Source organism: Callorhinus ursinus, unplaced genomic scaffold (assembly GCF_003265705.2).
Source record: "Callorhinus ursinus isolate GAN/ISIS: 27379988/994484 unplaced genomic scaffold, GSC_fseal_2.0 scaffold8, whole genome shotgun sequence".
NCBI classification, from domain to species: Eukaryota; Metazoa; Chordata; class Mammalia; order Carnivora; family Otariidae; genus Callorhinus; species Callorhinus ursinus.
This window is the reverse complement of record NW_027397070.1, coordinates 24,906,306-24,919,891: the sequence shown is the minus strand read 5'-3', so window position 1 is coordinate 24,919,891 and position 13,586 is coordinate 24,906,306. Positions and strand designations below refer to the sequence as shown.

Genomic DNA, 13,586 nt, shown 5'->3' with positions numbered 1-13,586 from the left:
CCAGCACAGAAATATTTTCCTCAACTGTTGTGTACCAGTTCCATAGTGGCTTATACACAGAGTCATGCTTTGTCTTAGCAGAAGGTAAGTCAGTATACTTTTTTCCTGTCCTCCTCATCATTCTACAATAAAAGCATTTCTACCTTGGTTAAAATATATTAACATGATATAATTGGGGAGAACATTGCTTATAAGAGCACACTTTTGACAACATTAAATAACAGACTGGTAAGTGGGCCTGAGATTTCTTTTTGGGGTGATAAAAATATTCTGAAATCAGTGGTGATGGTTGTACAACTTGTGAATATACTACAAAAACCACTGAATTGTATACTTTAAAGGGTAAAGTGTAATGACATGTGAATTACATCTTAATAAAGTGGAAAAAAAAACCCAGATTTTACACAGGGTCATAAAATGAAGCATTTCCTAATCTTTGTACCTTACCTCTCTGGACTCTAACATGTATTGTGAAATTAAGAAGTGGCAAGTTTTACTTCTGAACCTATTTCTATTTCATGACTTTTTTTATATAGAACTGAGACTGTCTTTGGCTCTGAAGCTGTTATGTAGCTTGGGGGGACTGGCAACTTCCGTAGTTAGTTGACAGAGGTTGAGACAAAAGTTTAGCATTACTGCTTTGTGTTCCACAGTTTCTTTCTTTCAAATGAGAAGGAGAATTGGACAAATGAAGGTGATTTGTTACTTCTCTTTTTTCAGGTTGGTTTGAAGATCAGGTGTTTCATGTCAATGCCTTCGGATTTCCACCCACGGAACCCTCCAGTACTACGAGGTAGAAGATGCTGGACTGCAACTCTATGGGAATTTTGTAATATTGGCAGTAGTGAATGTAAGATAGGATATCATATCTCAGTTATTATAAGGCCTTAGGCTTTGTGTCAGATGCAAGAAGTAATAGACAGTGAGAGTCAGAAGACTGGGCTGTGTATGTAACTGAAAACTAGCACATTGATTCCTGACAACTTGCAGTCTCATCTCCATACCTTGGCTTTTTATGGGAAAGATTTCTAGTCTTCCTTTCTCACTTATCTATAAGGTTGATTAGAAGTTCAACTGAAATAAGAGATAGGAAAACACTTAGAGGAATATAACTTTCATGTTAACATAAAGCCTTATTTTGTTTTCTACAAGTAGGCTCCCTGCCTGCTTATGATTTATTTTAATATTTGCTTTAATCAGTTTTAAAAGACTCAGATACAACCTGTTAAGTATTTATTTACTGTTTTTGTATTTCTTATTTTAGGACATTTAAGTGTTTGCTTTTCAAGTGCTACAAATAGTATATTTTCATGGTACTATGTACACAGAGGGGAAATTACCTCATTAGAGAGAAAGGAGCTAAATTTGTAAGATTATTAGAGAAACATCTCCAAAAAGGGGCACCTGGCTGGCTCGGTCAGTGGAGCATATGACTCTCGATCTCTAGAGATTACTTAAACATAAAATCTTAAAAAAGAAAGAAAGAAAGATAAACCTCTCCAACAAAATACAGGATAGAAGCTAATATTGTGTCATAATTACCTAGGGCATACTATGGAAATATTAATTTTTTTGGAGGGCCTTCTAATACATCTGTGAAGACTTCTGCAAAACTAAAACAACTAGAAGAAGAGAATAAAGATGCGATGTTTGTGTTTATATCTGATGTTTGGTTAGACCAAGGAGAAGTGTTGGGCAAACTTCACACCATGTTTGCTGGTGGGTGCCATTCTTTTCTACTCTTTTGAACTCAGTACAAGGGGTCATATCTTAAAACTCAATTGTTAAAAAAATGTATCTTTCTGAGTAGTCTCTTTTCTTGTAAATGTTGATTCAGCAGTGAGATATTTTAAATGAAACCATCTTCAACACTTAAATTTTTACATTTGAAAAATTACTGTGTGTGTGTGTGTGTGTGTGTGTGTGTGTGTGTGTATTCATGAGAAATAAGAATTAGTCCTAAGTATAGTATGAAAATGGATAAGAGCTTGGGCTTTGGAGTCTGACAGGAGTGGGTTTAAATTGCAGCCTTAGACCTTGGCCAGGTTACTTAATCTCTCTTAGCTTATAGGGATGTTGTGAAAATCAAGCCATTGCAGGGCCTGGCATATAGTAAGTGCTCAATAAATGGGCAGCATTGCTACTATTATTTAAAAATAATAGTTATTAAAATAAGTTATTATTAAACTAGTAAGTTTTTATTATTAAAAATTCATGGTTAGGGGCACCTGGGTGGCTCATTTGGTTCAGCGTTTGCCGAAAGGCTCAGGTCATGATTGTGGAGTCCCAGGACTGAGCCCTGCATGGGTCTCCCTGCTCAGTGGGGAGTCAGCTTCTCCCTCTCCTTCCGTGCCCCCCACCCCAGCTCTTGTTCTCTCTCTCTCTCACTCACTCTCTTTCTCTCTCAAATAAATAAATAAAATTAAAAAAAAAATTCATGGTTCGTTTCAGTCGGTGGAGTGTGAAACTCTTGATCTCAGTGTCATGAGTTCAAGCCCCACGTTGGACCTAGAGCTTACTTAAAAAACAAAACAAAACAAAAAACCCCTCATAGTTAAAAGGTTTTTAATCTGATTTCTAGACTCAAAAACTGATATTCATTTTACTCTTATTTTTAGGTTATTCACCAGCACCTCCAACCTGCTTTATTTTGTGTGGTAATTTTTCATCTGCACCATATGGAAAAAATCAAGTTCAAGCTTTGAAAGGTATTGAAGGTCTACTGAATAAGTATTTCTACATTTATATAAACTAAACTGATAAGAAGTGATCTATAATATTTTAATTTCATTCAAAAGCTGTAGGATTGTATCTAATCAAATATAATTGGATATTTGTGTGTATTATATTCAAATTAAATTTAATATCCCTTTAAAATTTTAGATTCCTTAAAAACTTTGGCAGACATAATATGTGAATATCCAAATATCCACCAGAGGTAATGATTTCTACTGCTATATTTTTAAAAGTTTTTTTTTAAAAACAAAAAATGAATTCTGTTTGCTATCCATGATTATTAAGAAAAAAATGAAAAAAGTTTGAGAAAATTAGTATGCTAAGAGATAAAATTATCCTCATATCATGATAATGTATGTTACACTGTACTAGAGATTTATAGTGAAAAATACTAAAAGGAAGAATGATACTTTCAACTATATTTTGAATTTCTTGGTGACATTAAATATCTAGAGCTGCACTCTTCAGTATGATAGTCATTGGCCACATGTGTCTCTTTAAATTTAAATTATTTAAAGTTAAGTATAATTTAAAATTCACTCACACTAGCCATAGTTCAAGCACTCAATAATTGGACAGTGCATATATAGGCATTTCCATCACTACAGAAAGGTCTATTGAACAGTGTTAGTCTGGAGACTTTTGGTAGTTCATTTATTAAAATACATAAAATTTTAAAAATATTAAAAATTCATTATTGAATTAAAGGCAATAACTTGTTTTTGGACTATTGGATAGTGTTGCAATAATTGTTTTTTTTAAATGAATTATGTTAAATTTTGCTATAGTAGTCGTTTTGTGTTTGTACCTGGTCCAGAGGATCCGGGATTTGGTTCCATCTTACCAAGGTAAGTTTTGTTTAGATTTTTCTAACAATAAAACAAAATTTGTACCATTCAAAGATATATTCTTTACCACATAAATTGTTTTTATAGGCCACCACTTGCTGAAAGCATCACTAATGAATTCAGACAAAGAGTACCATTTTCAGTTTTTACTACTAATCCTTGCAGGTAAATATTACCATTTTGTGTTACACTTTTTTTCCTTTCATTTCAAAATTAACTTGATTCTTAAACTGTGTCTCCAAACTTTGAGTACTGTGAGATAGAGAAAAATTTCTCTTTATTTTAGGTTTCTCAAAACTTAAAAAAAAAATATTTTATTTATTTATTTGACAGAGAGAGAGACAGTGAGAGAGAGAACACAAGCAGGGGGAGTGGGAGAGGGAGAAGCAGGCTTCCCACTGAGCAGGGAGCCTGATGTGGGGCTCGATCCCAGGACCCTGGGATCATGACCTGAGCTGAAGGCAGATGCTTAACTGACTGAGCCACCCAGGCATCCTGGTTTCTCAAAATTTAAAAATATTTTAACACGATTTAATTGACTAATAATGAATTTAGAAGCTGAAAAACAGATGGAGATTTAAAAACTGATATACTCATTACACATCCTTTAAGAAAAGTTACAGTCGGGCGCCTGGGTGGCTCAGTTGGTTAAGCGACTGCCTTCCGCTCAGGTCATGATCCTGGAGTCCCGGAATCGAGTCCCGCATTGGGCTCCCTGCTCAGCGGGGAGTCTGCTTCTCCCTCTGACCCTCCCCCCTCTCATGTGCTCTCTCTCTCTCTCATTCTCTTTGTCCCAAATAAATAAATAAATAAAAATTAAAAAAAAAAAGAAGAGTTACAATGGAGGGCGCCTGAGTGGCTCAGTTGGTTAAGCGACTGCCTTTGGCTCAGGTTGTGATCCTGGAGTCCCGAGATCGAGTCCCGCATCGGACTCCCTGCTCAGGGAGTCTACTTCTCCCTCGGACCCTCCCCCCTCTCATGCTCTCTCTCTATCTCATTCTCTCTCTCAAATAAATAAATAAAAAATCTTTTAAAAAAATTAAAAAAAAAAGAAAAGTTACAATGGAAACGTGAAAAGATTATGCATTTACTGCATGTGCCGCTCACTGGAATCCTAGGCTGTTAACCCCAGTCCTTGGTTCTCCTCTCTTTTCTGCCTGCATTCACTCCTTTGGTGACCCTATCCACTCCCAAGGCTTTCAGTACCATCTACCTATCGCCCTGTCAGCTCCCGACCCATTCTGTACCCTTCTTTATCAGAGTTCGTGGTACCTTTATCCTTCCAGTCACTCAGGCCAAAGACTTTTGGGTTTCTCTCACATGTAGTTTTTCAGGAAGTCCTTCAAAAATTTGAAGGAAGTCTTCAAAATATATGCAGAATCTGGCTGCCTCTCACCACCTCCGCCTCTGTGACCCTCTACCATCTTCTCTCACCTGGGTTCCTGTGATAGCCTCGTAGTTGGTCTCAAGCTTCTCCCCTTGCCCTCCTTCTATAGTCTGTTCTTAACGATGTGTCAGAGTGATCCTTTGACACACAAGCATATCACGTCCTCCTTACTGGTCCTGAAAGATGGGACCCCCCTTGCGCCATTCAGTAACAGCCCGCATCCTGGCAGTGGTAGTCGGGGCCCTGCATGATCTAGCCTCCTGTGCCCTCTCTGAGTTCCTCTCTTCCTCATTTATTCCAGTCGCTATAGCCTCCTTTCTGTTCCTCAAACATGCCCGACATGCTCCATCTTGGGGCCTCCGCTGTACCCGCTCCCTCTGCCTGCACGGTGTTCTTCCTCCACCTACCTGCTTGACTAAGTCTCTTGCCTCCTTCAAGTCTGTCCTCAAATCAGACTCCATTATCAGCTCTACCTGTTTTGATCATCCCACTTAATAGTCCAGCCTTCTGGCCCTTTTCTTCTCACAGATGATCGATCCCTAATAGCCTGAGTTTCTTTTTCCCATACAGTTAATCATCTCCCAATATCCTTATATAATTATCATGTTTATTGTTTATTTTCTCAGACTGTCCTGCCTCCATTAGAATGTAAACTGCATGAGGACTGGGATCTTTTTGTTTTGTTCATTCATCCCTAGAATGGTGCCAGACACTTATGAAGAGCTCAATAAATTACTGTTGAATGAGCGGATTAATAGATAGATTCTAGCTGAATTTTTGCTGTGGTAAACAATGGGAAGGGGGAATGGCTTTTATCATAAAACATTTTGCCTTTTAAACTATCTCCTATTTTTTCCTGAGGAAGTCAAATTCAACAACTATTTTCATTTCAGAATTCAGTATTGTACACAAGAAATTATTGTCTTTCGTGAAGACTTAGTGAATAAAATGTGCAGAAACTGTGTCCGTTTTCCTAGTAGCAATTTGGATATTCCTAATCATGTAAGTTAAGAGTCTTCTTTATTAAACTGTCTTAAGTATTGCATTATATAAAATTTTGTTAAGCCACTTAATAATTTGCCCTTTTAGGTTTACTTATGGTTCAAAATAATCTGAACATACTTTTGTTAGTAAGTTAATTTTTGTTACTAAGTCAGTGTTTCTCAACTTTCTCACTGAAGTGTCCCCTAATGGGCAGAGGAAAACCTTAGAACAAACAGGAAATTTCTTTGAAGCTTCCTATTTTGCTTTTAAAACTCATAAATCTTACATTGTACTTCAAAATATATGTATATTTGTTTTAAAGAAAAAAGTTCCTCACATTCATTATATGATATGTCCCCATCCCGGAGGATGTATAGTGTTTATCTTGTAACTTCAAGTTTCCCTGACATAAACTTATCAATCCCTGGTTACATGTACCCCCTGTACCACTTTGGGAAATGTGGAAGTAGATCATACAGAGCATGTTTGGTATTTATTTTATAACATTAAAGTTTATGTAGGCTGCATATCTATTCTTGGCATTACTCAAGCTGTGGAATTATTTTTAGATGAACATAATTAGTAACTGAGTTTATTATACAGCATAAGTATAATTGTTCCAATATGACTGTTTGGGGAAGTAGCTTTATGATATATGGTATTAAATGAAAACTTACAGAGTTTTCCTAAAATACAGGATAGTTAATTTCATTTCATTTTTTAAAAAAGATTTTATTTATTAGAGAGAGAGAGAGAGAGAGAGCGGTGGGGCGGGGCAGAGGAGAGGGAGAAGCAGACTCCCCACTGAGCAGGGAGCCGGACATGGGGCTTGATCCCAGGACCCTAAGATCATGACCTGAGCTGAAGGCAGACGCTTAATGGAACTGAGCCACCTGGGCACCCCTAGTATCATTTTGTATTGGTATTTCCTAAAGCTCTATGATTCAAAGTCCTCCTAATTGTTTCTCAAATTCTGTAAGTTCTTTTGGTAATTGATATTTAATTTAAAATGATTTGTTAGCAGTTTTAATTTTTACAAATGAACTGACATTTGTTTTATATCATTCTTTTATAGTTTGTAAAGACTATCTTATCCCAAGGACACCTGACTCCTCTACCCCTTTCTGTGTGCCCAGTGTACTGGGCATATGACTATGCTCTAAGAGTGTACCCTGTGCCTGATCTCCTTGTCATCGCAGACAAATACGACCCTTTCACTCTGACCAATACAGAATGCCTCTGCATAAACCCTGTAAGAATATAGTTAACGTTATATAGTCCTAGTTTGTCAGGATTAGAGTGTTATTTCTTTAAATTTAAAAAATATATATTTAGTAAAATTATTGTTGTATAAAAATGTACTATAAGTGAAACATTGAATTAATTTGGTATACACAGAAAGTTCTTCAATGTTCAGGAAAGCATGTGACTATAAAGTAATGCAACTTAAAAAAAAATACACCAAAGCTTATAAATCCAAATGAGTATTTTCCCCTTCAAAGTAACTGCCTTGGGATTCCTTTCTGGGAATTGCTTTCAGAGCTTATATCTCAGTCTCTTTAAATATATTAATGTCCTTTGTGGATGATTTTGATTTTTGGAAATTTGTGCAAGTCCCAGAAATGCGTAAGCCTGATGAATGTGGAAATTCTTACTGGGATACAATTTCTACAGAAGTATGATTGCCTTTTCAAATTTTGGGAATGATTACTGCATAAATATTGTTGATGTGAAACAGAGTATCTTCACTAGTGATTTTTAATCTGTATGTTTCCTTGATTCTTGTGAATTTTAGACTGTAATACTTTTTTTTGCTTCATCTAGGTCATTTCTAGAAACATCATGAGTGTTGGTTACTACTTTCCTCAAACACTCATTTATTTTGTCGAACTTCCTCCAAGACAGGGTTTCTCAACCATGGAACTATTGACATTTTGAACTAATTTTTTGTTGTGGAGCACTGGCCTGTCCATTGTAGGGCACTTTGTAGCATCCTTGGCCCTTCATCCCTAGATGCCAATGGCAGCCCCCAGTTGTAACAATCAAAAATGTCTTAGGATATTTGCCAGATGTCCCCTGGGGGACATTTTCAGTGGTTGGGAACTGCTCTAAGGAGGAGCACAGTCAATGGATTTGGTTTCATGGTTTGAAATTTATGGCCTGATTTTCGTAGAATCTTTATTCATTTTCCACTATTCTTTCACAATAAGGCTATTTATTTGAATTTAACTCTTTCGGTGTTCTCATAGTTATTGCTTTATTTGATAGCACCTTATTTCTGAATTTTTCCACTTTCTCTTCCTGTAGGCCAGTGAACAACCACCTCCTACACCATCATTGTATACTTTTTTACTTTATTTATACATTTTGGGCAAGCCCAAAACTTGCTTTTCACATTGCTTCATCCCTTTCTTTTCTTTTTAAAGATTTATTTTCTTTTATTTATTTAATTGACAGAGAGCATACGCGAGTGCACAGGCAGGGGGAGGGGCAGAGGGACAGGGAGAAGCAGGCTTCCTGCTGAGCAGGGAGCCCGATGCGGGGCTCGATCCCAGGACCCTGGGATCAGGACCTGAGCCCAAGGCAGATGCTTAACGACTGAGCCACCCAGGCGCCCCTAAAGATTTATTTTAGAGGGAGAGAAAGAGAGAGAGCAAGAGTGGGGGTAAGGGCAGAGGGAGAGAATCTTCGAGGAGACTCCCCGCTAAGCGTGGAGCCCGATACAGGGCCCAATCCCCAGCCCAGTGTCACCACCCAGGAGATCACTGCCCAAGCCAAAATCGAGTCGGACGCCCAACTGACTGAGCCACCCAGGCACCTTTCTTCAATCCCTTCTTGATACTTACTCACCCTAATGAATGCCTGCAATGGGCCCAACATTGAGTTAGTGCTAGGGACACAGAGACTGAAATGAGAAGACCATCTCTGCCCTAGTTTAATAGTAGACAGTTGCTTTGGGGGCACCTCAGAGGGCCATCAATGCCGATTTTCACTGGAGAGAGGGGCAGGAAAGCTGTCTTGAACGTGATGTTCAGGTGTCTTATGTGCATATGTAGCATCACACGGTACTATTTCTTACACTCCTAAGAATTTCCAGTTACATCTGTCAGTATTAAGACTGTCTAGCCAACTTGAAAGACTTGCTTCAAGTGGAAACATTTTATAGTAATACCTTCTCTCTATAAAGATCAGGAAAAAAAAATCTCTCACTACTTTACATCTTATAACTTTACTTTTAAGTCATGACCAAGGAATTTAATCTTAAAATAGGAATTCTTTTACAAAGTTGAGTATTGACTTACCGGCATTTTTTTTCTCCAAAGGGCTCTTTTCCAAGAAGTGGATTTTCGTTCAAAGTTTTTTATCCATCCAACAAAGCAGTAGAAGATAGGTAAGTATACCCCCAGAAGCAGCAAGCAGGCGCTGCCGGCGTTGTAGTGCTGAAAATCCGACGTCCTGTGGGTGTGCTGAGGTGTTAAAAAATGTCTGTAGTGGTCCTTCGGAAATGTTTCAGGCTGAACTTCTGGTCATACTGTGGGACATAGAATGGTATGTACTGGATAAAAGAGATTAAGAACTGTTTTCTGAGGGATATGTCATACCAGCCAGGGAGGTGGGCTAGTTCTTTACAGGCTGACTGACTCTTCATGATGTTTACTATTTTGAGAGGTCAGCCCCACCCTCCACGTGGTTGATTCTCAAAATTTAGGTAATCTGCCTTAAATTGACATTAAGGAAGTGTGTGGGGGGAACACGGGGTGTTAGTGTGGTGATGGTGAGGGGTTGGGGTTGGGGGGTTGTCTTGGGAATAAAGAATAATCCACCTGGGAGGGGTAGTGGTTTTCATAGGGTGATCTATAGACCACCCTCATCAGAATCCTCCATGATCCTTTTTAAAAACGTTGTTCTCACTTAACCCTGGCAGGGGAGATACCATGATTATGAAAGTGGTTTTCCCAGGGTGAGGCTTATCTGTTGCACTCCCTACGTGCTGACCCCTGTGATTTCCCCAAAGTGAGAAATCTAGATGCATAATTTATGGTAGCGGGGGACCGTGTTTGAGCTCTCTCCTGGGGGAGGGGTGTTAAGTTCCAGGATCCCACTCCAGACTTACCAAATGACTCTCTAGTTGTAGGGCCCAGGAATAAGCATTATTGACACTATTTCTCTTGGAATCAGGCATCCTAACATGCGATTTCTCAGTTAAGCATATTTTGAAAAAGCTCCCACCTTCAGATAAGAACAAGTGACCAAATAACTGCCTTGCAGGTTCTTGTCAGAGAATGTAATCTTGGACACAGACCAGTTGTCTTTATTTTTTGGTAATTAATGTATTTATTTAAATAAAAATGAACACAAGTACATGATAAAAATTTCAAACAGTGCTTAAAGTATAAAACTGTAAAGGAAAAAATACATCTGCTTCCTAACCTTGAAACCATGATTAAGTTTCTTGTATATTTTAAAGATTTATTTATTTGAGAGAGTGCGCATGCACGTGAGTATGGTGGGGAAGGGCAGGAGAGAGAGAATCCTCAAGCACACTCCTGGCTGAGTGCAGAGCTTGACTCGGGGCTCAATCCCAGGACCCTGAGATCATGACCTGAGCAGGTATCAAGAACCAGACACTTAACCAACTGAGTCACCCAGGTGCCCCTCTTATATATTTCTTGAAAAAACAAGTATGCATTGTTCTTGCTGCTCAGTACTCATGGAAGATGTAAGTCCATTCACTTTATGAGATATTGTAAGTTTTCCTCTTTTACTCATTTGACATATATTTGATTCTTACTGTATTCCACACACTGCTTGGTTTTTGGAATGAATATAACCAGACAGATACTCTCATTAAGGTCACAGATACTCTATTCTATAAGCCCCAAAAGTGTTTGACTTTACCTAGCCCATGTTGAATCCTGAAAAACCAAAATTAATTTGGAATGCCCTTAGGTAAGAGCAAGCACTTGCCTCCAGTGTCTCGGCTGCCTGTTGTCACCTGGATGCCCCTGAGGGCGTTTGATTTTGTGACCCCAGGATTTTACTGAGGGCTATCTGCCTGGAGCATATTTTGTCCACCTTGAGAATGACTTTTACTGAACTGCAATTTGATGTGAAACTTACTCTGCTATGAAAACCAATACTGGGAACTTTCAGCAGGGCTCAGGACAAAACGATTCTGTGTCTATCCCAAGCAACTGTTTATGTTTATCTTAGGGGAGACTGTGAATCTTCTAATAAACTCCCTTTGCTTTAGCTGTTAGGAAGCACAACCAAATGTGTAACCTACTCCTCTACCTGCAGAATAATTACTAGCATAAATGTTGGGTGCAGTCCTGACTTCATCTTTTTTTTTTTTCTGAACTGTATTTTCCCATTACTTGAATTTCCTCATTTACTTTTATCTTTTTATTACATCTGTCTCTGCAAACCATTTCATATTCTTTTTTTAAAAAATGAGCTGGGATATAAATAAGTAAACCACAATAAGAAATTAATCGATTTATTAATTAGTATAGCTCAAGACACTTCAGTTACATTTCTGGTAATGTTCCCTGGCTGCCATGCAGAATTGTTTTGTGTTCTAAGCACTTTTTACAGAACTCTGTGATAGTTCCCACGTTATTGTATTAGAAATCACATATGTACCTGTCGTCTTCCTGAAAAGCTTCTATTATTGCCCTTGACTTGAGTTGATGCTCACCATTCATGGAGTTGAAATAGCTGGTTCCTTTATCTTTTTTTTTTTTTTAAAGATTGTATTTTTTATTTGACAGAGACACAGCGAGAGAGAGAACACAAGTTGGGGGAGTGGGAGAGGGAGAAGCAGGCTTCTTGCCGAGCAGGGAGCCTGATGTGGGGCTCGATCCCAGGACTCTGAGATCATGACCTGAGCCAAAGGCAGATGCTTAATGACTGAGCCACCCAGGCACCCCTCCTTTATCTTCTTTATAGACTCAAGATACTGAAAAGCCTTGAAATGATTTCCAAACTATAATTTAGTTTTTTAGTGCTTGATCAAACAGGTTGATGTACGTCTATTTTTGAGAGAACAGAAAACAGCTTCAAGATATAATGGAATCATTTGGTCTTCCTGCTACTTAGTTTCTCCAAAGAAGAAATCTTTTGGTAAATTATTGGTGATATCATATTATAGTGTTAATCACAGAAATGTAGTTAAAGTAGGTAAGGTTAACCCTGTTTCAGCAAGGACTCTCATATGTTTATTTTTAAAACATAGTATTGGTGTTGTAGTGGAGAAATACCCATTTTCACATATAGTTGGTCGGAATAAAAAGTGGTAAAAACCCGTATGGAGGGCAATTTGACAGGATTTCTTAAGACCTAGACTGTATATACCAGCATGTACATTTCTAGGAATTTATCCTACAGGTATACTTGGGCTTATGCGTAAAAGTAGGTACAGGTGTTTTTATTGTAGTTTTTATAATAGCAAAACAAACAGTTTAAATGGTTACCCATATGGAGGCCTCTGGGTGGCGCAATGGGCTGAGCATCTGACTCTTGGTTTTGGCTCAGGTTGTGATCTCAGGGTCATGAGATCAAGCCCCGTGTCAGTCTCAGTGTAGAGTCAGCTTGGGACTCTCTCTCCTTCCCCTGCTGCCCCCCGGCCAGACTCTCTCTGAAATACATAAATCTTTAAAAAAAAAATAAATAAATGGGTCCCCACTTAAATGTGTCTACTTCTTCAGAACTTTTCTAATGTATTTAAATTTCAAAGCCTTAAAGGAAGGGATTAGTTTTAAAAGTTATAGGTAGGGGCGCCTGGGTGGCTCAGTTGGTTGAGCAGCTGCCTTCGGCTCAGGTCATGATCCTGGAGTCCCGGGATCGAGTCCCACATCGGGCTCCCTGCTCGGCGGGGAGTCTGCTTCTCCCTCTGACCCTCTTCCCTCTTGTGCTCTCTAACTCTCATTCTTTCTCTCTCAAATAAATAAATAAAATCTTTTAAAAAAAATAAAAGTTATAGGTAAATATATTACTGATTGAAAAAAGGCATAGAATAGTGTTCATTGTATTCTACCACTTATGTATGTTTTTAAAGCATATACCCCCCATAGATGCTTATATATCATTAGACTATCTTTATAAGGATAAATAATTGCTTCTAGGAACAGAAATAGAATGTGAGACTGACTTATTTTTCACTCTGTCCCCTTTTGAATTTGGAACAATGCATATAATGACCTATTTTTAAAATTAAGTCCTTAGAAATGTACAATAACTTAGGTTTCCAACATGTTTAATTTTATGAATTTCTATTTTCAGCAAACTTCAAGGTTTTTGAGATTCTTAACATCTGAAGAAAGAAAATCCATCAGTTTCTGCTTAATTTTATATTTGTGATTTTGATAAGTTCTAGTAAAATTATGATAACTCTAGAATGTTCTTAAATTTGTATTTTATGAAATTTTGGTATTAAGTTATAATAAACATGGTACACTCTACAGTTTTATAGCAAAAATATTTTCTGTATAGTCTTAATATGAAAATATGCATGAAGATATAATCTTATACATTTATGCTTAAAAACTGGTCTCATTATTTCTAGACGAGCCATATGCTAATATTCATTTTAAGAAAAATACAAATATTTAAAATTTTCTGAATCCTTA

General features: G+C 37.7%; 1 protein-coding gene and 1 non-coding gene across 5 annotated transcripts in view; both read left to right on the top strand.

Annotated features, from left to right (window-relative positions):
* The window catches only part of POLE2 (DNA polymerase epsilon 2, accessory subunit), a 27,723-nt gene extending 14,137 nt beyond the window's left edge, over positions 1 to 13,586 (top strand). For 2 of the 4 annotated variants that reach the window (XM_025870109.2, XM_025870110.2), the window contains exons 9-19: positions 36 to 84; positions 721 to 793; positions 1,547 to 1,719; positions 2,619 to 2,708; positions 2,884 to 2,938; positions 3,525 to 3,584; positions 3,672 to 3,749; positions 5,865 to 5,973; positions 7,031 to 7,207; positions 9,279 to 9,346; positions 13,240 to 13,586. In XM_025870109.2, coding sequence (XP_025725894.1) covers positions 36 to 84; positions 721 to 793; positions 1,547 to 1,719; positions 2,619 to 2,708; positions 2,884 to 2,938; positions 3,525 to 3,584; positions 3,672 to 3,749; positions 5,865 to 5,973; positions 7,031 to 7,207; positions 9,279 to 9,346; positions 13,240 to 13,258 — 951 coding nt within the window. In that variant the 3' untranslated portion in view covers positions 13,259 to 13,586. Of the gene's footprint in view, positions 1 to 35; positions 85 to 720; positions 794 to 1,546; positions 1,720 to 2,618; positions 2,709 to 2,883; positions 2,939 to 3,524; positions 3,585 to 3,671; positions 3,750 to 5,864; positions 5,974 to 7,030; positions 7,208 to 9,278; positions 12,082 to 13,239 lie in introns of all 4 variants that reach the window. The other 2 variants (XR_012378978.1, XR_012378977.1) reach the window with 2 other exon arrangements.
* Positions 9,864 to 10,028, top strand: LOC112822828 (U1 spliceosomal RNA). The gene has a single exon (XR_003207820.1). It is a non-coding gene; the product is annotated as a U1 spliceosomal RNA (small nuclear RNA).